This window comes from Phyllosticta citribraziliensis, assembly GCF_038025025.1.
Source record: "Phyllosticta citribraziliensis strain CPC 17464 chromosome Unknown J3D65scaffold_16, whole genome shotgun sequence".
NCBI classification, from domain to species: Eukaryota; Fungi; Ascomycota; class Dothideomycetes; order Botryosphaeriales; family Phyllostictaceae; genus Phyllosticta; species Phyllosticta citribraziliensis.
Genome location: NW_027117353.1, coordinates 690,909 through 698,985, shown reverse-complemented (window position 1 = coordinate 698,985; position 8,077 = coordinate 690,909). Strand labels below are relative to the sequence as shown.

General features: G+C 48.9%; 3 protein-coding genes across 3 annotated transcripts; 1 reads left to right on the top strand and 2 right to left on the bottom strand.

The window, feature by feature from the left end:
• Window positions 1-1,374: 1,374 nt before the first annotated feature.
• On the bottom strand, window positions 1,375-2,393 carry J3D65DRAFT_672602 (Sodium:solute symporter family-domain-containing protein; the record flags this gene model as incomplete). Its single annotated transcript, XM_066803506.1, has 4 exons — window positions 1,375-1,432; window positions 1,483-2,133; window positions 2,191-2,254; window positions 2,312-2,393. The coding sequence occupies 4 exons, from the start codon at window positions 2,391-2,393 to the stop codon at window positions 1,375-1,377; spliced, it is 855 nt and encodes a 284-aa protein (XP_066650126.1).
• An 831-nt stretch (window positions 2,394-3,224) lies between these two features.
• J3D65DRAFT_580537 (alkanesulfonate monooxygenase) lies at window positions 3,225-4,884 on the top strand. The gene is made up of 3 exons (XM_066797708.1): window positions 3,225-3,374; window positions 3,424-3,625; window positions 3,679-4,884. The coding sequence occupies exons 1-3, from the start codon at window positions 3,251-3,253 to the stop codon at window positions 4,799-4,801; spliced, it is 1,449 nt and encodes a 482-aa protein (XP_066650125.1). The 5' UTR covers window positions 3,225-3,250; the 3' UTR covers window positions 4,802-4,884.
• Window positions 4,885-4,940: 56 nt separating this feature from the next.
• On the bottom strand, window positions 4,941-8,061 carry J3D65DRAFT_175173 (elongator protein 2). The gene is made up of 3 exons (XM_066794289.1): window positions 7,768-8,061; window positions 7,212-7,538; window positions 4,941-7,152 (listed from the first exon to the last, which is right to left on the bottom strand). The coding sequence occupies exons 1-3, from the start codon at window positions 7,897-7,899 to the stop codon at window positions 5,080-5,082; spliced, it is 2,532 nt and encodes an 843-aa protein (XP_066650124.1). The 5' UTR covers window positions 7,900-8,061; the 3' UTR covers window positions 4,941-5,079.
• Between the last annotated feature and the right edge of the window lie 16 nt (window positions 8,062-8,077).

The window sequence follows — 8,077 nt, the reverse complement described above, 5'->3', positions numbered from 1 at the left end:
TAAGTAGGATCTTCTAGATACCTCTATTAATTAATAGGTAAAAGTTTATAATAAATAAAGTAAATTATAGCTAGAAAAGTAATATAATAACCTAAATAATAAAGACCTAGTATATAGTTAGTTAATAATAAGGTAGATATATAATAACTAGTTAATATAGACCTTTTTTAAAAAAATAAACTTTATACTATATATTAGTAGTAGCTATAGAATAATCTAGCTAAAAAAAATAATAAGTACCTAGAGGGCTACCTATTAACTTATTCTTTTTATAAAAGCTACTTATTTAGGGCTAAAGTATATATTATAGTTAAATTTTATAACTAATATTAAATAGTTAGGATTAACTCTTTTAATCTCTATAAACTTATTCTAGTTAAACTTACTTAGCTATATAAGTAATATTATAACTAAAATAAATAGTAGGATAAATATAGATATTAAATAGGTATATATATAAGATAGAGTCTTACTAGTTAATATAATTATAATTTTACTAGAAAAGTAGTATATAATACCTATCTAGATAGTAAAACTATAGACTATACTATATATAGGGCTAATAATAGTAGCGGCCTCTATCTAGTCTTTTTAGAGTAGTATAAAGTAGGTAGAGAAGGTTTCTAAATATATAATAATACTAATTATATAAATAGTCTAGTTAAGATTAATACTACCTTTATAGAAAGTAGTAATAAGTAATAAAATAAATAGTATAGAACTAATAATACTAATATATAACTAGTAAATAAGTTCTTAGTCTATTAGATTCTTATTAATATACTTACTATAGATATTAAATAAGATAATAGAGCTTATAGTAATAAGAAGAGCTAATATAATAGAGGTATATACTATAAATAGAATTAATAGAATAGCTATAGTACCCCCTTTTCTAGTAACTACTTAAGCTATATATAAAAGGACTAGACCTCTACTTACCTCTATATTTATTATTTATTACTTATTATTAGTTTTAGAATATTTATAAAATAAATATAGCTTACTCTTAAATATATTAGAAATATAGGTATCTACTCTAGAGCTAGTATACTAAGCCTAATAATAGTTCTAAATACTTATAGAATAGTAAAGTATATATTCCCTTTAAGAATATATCTTAAGACTATAGTAGTAATATTAGTAGAAAACCCCTTATAGTATTAATAAGCTAGTCTCTAAATAGATTAGCTAAACTAATAGAGGATGGAGTCTCTAGTAGGCAGTAGAGTCGTTAGATAGCTAAGGCGCTAGTCCATAGATAGTCTAGCGTGGTGCTGCTGCGGGCGTCGTCTAGGACGATATCACTACCCGACTTACCTACTTAATACAATATACCCTTTGATTTCGCACCTTCGTCGGCCCTGACCTCCTTCACAAACTCACCTTTTGCCAAAAGCCGGTATCCATGATCACGATCCCGTAGTTTGTTCTATACCGCAATCAGCAAACCTTCATCTCGGGTTGGGGTTCCTTGGGCACTCAACACAATGTGAATGATTCCAAAGAAGAGACTCTCTGCTTGTCATGGTCAAGTAGTCTCCTTTGTAATTCCCCTCAACAGGCGTGCCATTGCCCGATAGCTCGGTAACAGCGTCGTAGAGATCGCCCAGTGATCCAATCTCCTTTACTACAATCACCTTGATCGAGAACCAAACCAGGACGATCATGATGATGAAGGTGTGGACATAGTCAGTCAAGAAAGTAGCGCGGAGACCACCGAAGTAGGTGTAGATGACGACTCCAAGCGGCAGCAAGTACGTGCTGGCAACAATGTCGACTCCAGTCAAGGCGCTCACGGCCGTACTGGCGCCGACGAGCATGCTCGTGAAATTAAATATGTTGTTCAGCAACGCCATGACGATCCAAGTGATGTGAGCTACGGTTCCATAGCGCGTGCGAATCAGCTCTGTCAGCGTGTGCGCGTTGGGCGCCTTCAATTTTGCCTGGATCGCGAGGAAGGCGAAGAAACAGATCATCGCGGACTGGCCATTGGCCCACCAAATGGGTAATGCGATTCCGTACCAGTACGTCAGGTAAGGAGCGCCGAGAAGTGCGGAAGTAAAAGTCCAAGAGCTGATCACGGCCGATGCAGTGAGGCCAGTGCCGACGGTGCGGTTTGCAACCATGAACCTGTCGCCGTCATTTATTCCCCGTTGATTTCAAAGCAACGAGGGAGCTCATACGTACGTCTCCGTTGTTCGATTGTCTTCGCCGAATGAGTTTTTCAAAGCTCTGGTCACAAATACCATGCCTAGGTTGTCAGCAATAGTGTACAGTAGTTTCGCAGGTTGTGGGATCCAGGACTCACCAATGGCGAAGGCAGCTCCAAGCCCAACGACGATTCCATATCCTACGGCCTGCGAGAGGGGTGGTGGGACTGTTTCTGCCATTTCGTGTGGTCGGTACGATATGTGATGGTTGAAAAGTCGAGAAAAACAGCCAGAGGGCCCGTGACTGTCCACCTGTTTCCCGGCTTCCCTAGCATTAAGCACCGCAGGCGCTATCGAGATAGAGCCACAATGATGCCATAGACATCAATTCTATCGTTATTGTCGATCTCGAGCATGTGTGCAAATATAGTCGTGTATCCAGAAAGATGGGCCCTCCAGCTGCAAGTGCAGATTCGTTTAGTCGTCGAAAAAAGTTTCCTATCTTGCTCCTGATTGCATCTGTCCTATCGCTATCGAAGGAAGGACCAGGGAAAACTTGCGCCAGCAGATATTGTCTCATAATCAGCTCCATGGTATCATCCAACACCCCAGAATCAGCGGCACGACAAAATGCCTTACCTTCCATTTCCGGCAATGCGTCGCGATGAGAGCCAAATCGAAAGCTTGAGAGAAGACTGTACGCGGACAGCAAATCGCCGCTTGCGTAGTTTCATTTCAGGGTCCGCGAAAAAGTTGCGAATGCACAAAGTTGGTGTTGTGTCAGTAGACCCAGAGTTTGGTCTGGGCTGCCGGCGCCAACAGCGGAGCGGAGCGAACATCCCGCACAGCTTCTTTGAACCATGTCCCGGCGGCGATCGTGATGCTTGAGGCGAGAACGCTGACTTGCGACCACGAAGGTGATCGAAAAGTGATGTGATGACAAGCTGCAATGACGTGCCCTCGCAGCAAGGTTTGAGCGGGACGGAAGCAAAGTCAAGTTGAGGAAATCATTGGCGCCGGGTCTGATAAAACGGCGACGAGAGTCCAGAGACAGCTCAACAAAAACCGCGACAACGCGCGCAAGTCTTCTCTGCAAAATGGCTGACTTGAGTAATGAGAAAAACGGCGTCGAGGCCAATGGATCGACAAATGGATCGGCTCCAAAGAAACAATGGATCATGAACGCCTTCTCGATGAGCTCCCCGGGACATGTCGCAGCAGGTATGCAGCCTCAGGCTAGTCAGTTCGGACAACGTGGTAACATGCCAAGGTCTCTGGAGCCATCCGAAAAACAGAACAGCAGAATACACAGACATCGAATACTGGACCGACCTTGCCAAGATCCTCGAGGCAGGAAAATTCCATGGTGTCTTCATCGCCGACATGCTGGGCGTATACGATGTGTACAAGGGCCCGGGGAACATTGATTCTGCGCTCCCAGGTGCCGCTCAGTTCCCCATTTCGGATCCATTGTGAGATGACTTCTTTCCGGGTGTAGCCCTGTTTGCAGAGTTAAACGTCATAGGATGCCAATCGCAGCGATGGCTGCAGTGACAAAGCATCTCTCCTTCGGAGTGACGGCTTCGACGACGTATGAGCCACCATTTCTTTTGGCGCGAAAGTACTCGACGCTGGACCACCTGACAAAGGGCCGGATTGCGTGGAACGTCGTGACCAGCTACCTCGAAAGCGCCGCGCGAAACCTCAACCTGGACACCCAGATTCCGCACGACGAGCGGTACGTGATTGCCGAAGAGTACCTCCAGGTGACCTTGAAGTTGTGGGAAAGTTCCTGGAAAGATGACGCTGTGGTCAAAGACGCAAAGAAGGGCGTTTTCACGGTCCCGGGCCGCGTGCGTCGTGTCGACCACGAGGGAAAGTACTTCAAGGTTGCGGGTCCTTTTACCAACGAGCCTTCGATCCAACGGTCGCCATCCATCTTTCAAGCAGGCGCGAGCCCTGCTGGCAAGGCCTTTGCAACCAAATATGCAGAGTGCATGTTCTTGACCGGCTTCGAGACACACACCGTGCGCGGGCAAGTCGACGACATCCGAGCCCTCGCAGCGAAGAACGGTCGGGGCCCAGGCACGCCCAAACTGATCATTGGCATGTTGATCATCGTGGATGAAACGGACGAGAAGGCGCGCGCCAAGTATGAAGAGTACATGTCGTATGCTGATCTGGAGGGGTCGCTGGTACTGGCTGCTGGCTGGACTGGCACCGATTTTGGCCAATTTTCAGACGACGAGGACTTGCGCTTTACAGGTACCCCAGGGATTCAGTCCATGGTCAATTGCTGGAGCGCCACAGTCCCTGGAACTGACGGCGCCCGGTGGACAAAGAAGCGCGTAGCGGAGGAGCTGGCAGTCGGTGGTCCACTCCCGAAAGCCATTGGGTCGCCGAAAACAGTGGCAGACATTCTGCAAACCTGGGTAGACGAGGCAGGGGTCGACGGCTTCAACATCCCATACGCGATCAATCCGGGCGACTTTGAGGACATCATCAAGTGGCTCTGGCCCGAGCTGCGGAAGCGTGGTGTGTTTTGGGAGGATTATCCAGCTGCAACGACGAGAGAAAATTACTATGCTGATGGAAAGGGGCCAAGGTTGCGGGACGACCACCCAGGTTCGGCATTCAAGTGGCACTAGATTGTTTGGCGAACATTTCGAGCTCCCGGGATTTTCAGGCGGACTGCAGATTCAAATTGTCGATATGGGCTGTTCATTGTCCGAAATTAAGACGGTGCGACTGTAACTTGAGTTGAACTTGTCGTGCAAACGTCCTGCAGTTGTTGGATTGGAATCTCTATTGTGCTTTTGCCTCCCGTTAACAAGAAGCTCCAGACATCTATGTCCCTGTGGATGAGCTCGGTGAGATACAGATAATCCGGACTTGCCTTTCACAATGATTCGCCCTCGAAGACAAGCTAAAAGCTCACTCCGAAGATCCTCACGCTTCCGTCGTCGCTGCTGACCGCCAGCTCCAACTGCCCATCGACTATGCTCGTGGGCCTCCAAGCCAGCGAAGTGATTGCATCACTCGGCACCACATCATCTGCCAGGATCTCGGTCGACAGCGGTCTAACATCGATCTCTCCCTTCGACAAGGCCTCCAGGCTAAACCCGACCAAGCTGATGGCTCCCTTCTCAGTCCCGTATGCCATCAAGACTTGCTTCTCCGAGCCGGTAACTACGGGACAGAATGAGAGAGCCGTGACGGGAGCGGTAGCCGGTACTGTCGCAATGTTTGATGTCGCGGTCTTGCCGTCGGTCTCCGCAAGCCTCCACAACTTGATCTTCAAATCGCGTCCTGCAGTGGCGAACACCTTGTTGTCTTCCACCAGTGGCGCCCATGAAACACCCAAAAGCATTCGCGAATGGGCCTTGTCCTGCGAGTGCAACAGCTTGTATCCTTTTGACTCGTCTTCGTCTCTTTCCCACAAGCCGAACACGCGGTCTCGGCCAACACTGAGAAGATACCTGCTGTCTCCTGGGGAAAATTCAAGCCCGGTCACCGTCAAAGAATGTAGCTTCATGGTTGGCTCACTAGTGGTCTTGCTCAATTCTTTTTGGGCCACCTGCCGCCACGTTGCAGTTTCGTAGAGACGAATTGCCGCATGGTCAACAGATGTGGCGCGGCATGAAGTAGCGACCAGGGCCCCGTCGTGTGTCGCAGCAACGCAATTTATCTCGTAACCGTGCCCGTAAAGCTTCTCATGCTCGGGCCACAGCAGATGTCGACTCAGGTGTTCCTCAAGGGGAGGGTGGGTGAGAGAAAGGCCTTTCGTCGGTTTCTCAGCGAGTTCTTCGGCCGATTCAGCTCCTCCGTTTTCAGCCTCCGCATCTCCTGCCGTGTTATCGATAGCTTTGTTGCTGAGGCCGAGTACAGGGATATTGGCAGCGTCTGGGAGTGCTGATTTCTCGCCCTGGGGAGTGACACCGCACAAGTTTTCGAGCAGCTCAGCGACGGAAGCAGGCTGATCGAATACGCGGAGAAGCTTCTCGTCTGCTCCGGAGAGGAATCGAAGAGGTGAAAGTGTCGCCAGGCAATTGAGGTCGTAGCCGTGGATTTGTGGCCGCGAGAATTCGTGGTAAGATGCGAGAGGATTGCCCCTGTCTCGCTTCCATTGCGCCCACTGTCTTGTGGTCTGGTCTGATGATGTTGACAACAGGTACGATCCATCAGGACTCCAAGAGAGGTCTTTGACGGCGCGGACGTGACCCGACACGGCGACTCGAGGTGTCCACCTGTCTTCCTCCGCGTGGTAGCTCCAAAGACGCCATGAGCCAGTCCGCCCAAGAGAAGTCACAGAGCTTCCGTCGGGAGACCACAGTCCAATCCAGAAGCCACCTGTTGATCCTGTGGCCGTGGTTGCGCCCTTTATCGCAGATATTTCACCAAGCCGCGCTGTGCTCACCCAAATACCAGAGAGCGGATCTGGTGACCAGATGGCTAGCGAGTTGTCGGCAGATGCAGTGAGAAGCTGGAGAGTCTGTGTTGAAGCGCCATTCTCAGATGTCGGAGCTTGCGAAAGCCTCCACTGAGCCGAGTAGATCCAGTCTTCATGACCAACCAGAAGGGCCTCGAAGGTGATGGTGTAAGGGGCTCCATCAGCGTCATCTATCCGGTGGGCTTTGTTGTGCAAACTCTTTCCCAACGCGCCCAGCGCGGGGTTGTCGGCTGCGCGACTGACTTCCGGCAACGTTTCGCCAGCGTGAAATCGCCACAGGCGAATGAATTTGTCCTGGCTAGCTGATGCAAGCAGCAAGTCTGATGCCACCGAAGGATTCTCGTGCGTGAAATTGAGCGACCTGATCCAGTCTTCGTGTCCTTTCAGCGTGGCAGCATTGATGAAATTGCCATTGCTGTCTTGGGCATAGATTTGGATGTAGTTTTTTGTGCCAGCAGAGGCAAACACCAAAGTTGAAGTAGACAGGCGAGCAAGAGATATTGAGAGAGGGAAGTATGCAGTTTTGGGTTTTTTGCGAAGGTCGATCGTCTAGACATGGGTTACTTGTCGGCGCCAGTCGCGTCGAAGGCACAAGTGGAGGGGCGTACCTGGAGGAGAGTTGTTTGAAACGACTCATCCGCAGAGGTGGCAAGCCTCCAGACTTTGATCGTAGCATCTGCGGCTCCAGAGATGAAGACGTCGGAATCTGGTAGGGTAGCTATGCAGTTGATGGATGCTGAATGCGCGGCCAATACATCCTTCTGCTGGAATCCGTTGGCTGATGAATCACTGCTGGCCCAAATCCTGATGCTACTGTCGGCACCTCCGGTGAGCAGAATGGTCCTCTGATCTCTTGACCCGCGGAAGAATTTGACAACGTTGATAGGTTTGGTGTGACCAGAGAGTAGCGCGGTGCAGCCGCGGTAATGTATGTCCTTGCGCGCGTTAGGCTGAGACGTGTTTGAGAAGCAGATGGCACAAGAGACCTCAGCAAGAGGGAAGACAACGGTGATGAATTGCCCCGCCAAAGAGTGGACAATGATGACAATCGAGAATGAATGATTGGACAAGTTGCGAGTCGCGTTGCAAACATAGAGTTGAGTAAAAAATTGCTTCCAAAGGTGGAGACTAGACAAGAGATTTAGGAAGTTCCGAGAGACTCACGAGAGGATTCCAGAGGGCAAGGTTGTTTCCAGCGCCATAGGCAAGCAGGCCTGAGCCATGCGGGTCCCAGTCTGCGGCGGATGGATTTCGGTTGCCGCCCGCTGCAATGAAGTTTGTCGTCGTCTCCATCATGTCTGGAGCACTGGGTGTCGGTCAGATTTGCTTTTTCTGCTTAAGCTTTGCAATGGACTTTCCGGGCAGGTGTGCGTCGGGCGAAGTGCGTGGTGTTGTTGATGGTGTGGCTCAACACCAGGAAATTTTGGCGCTAGCTCCCTCGCGTAATTTTGCCGCCGCGGTAGAGACGACGTTG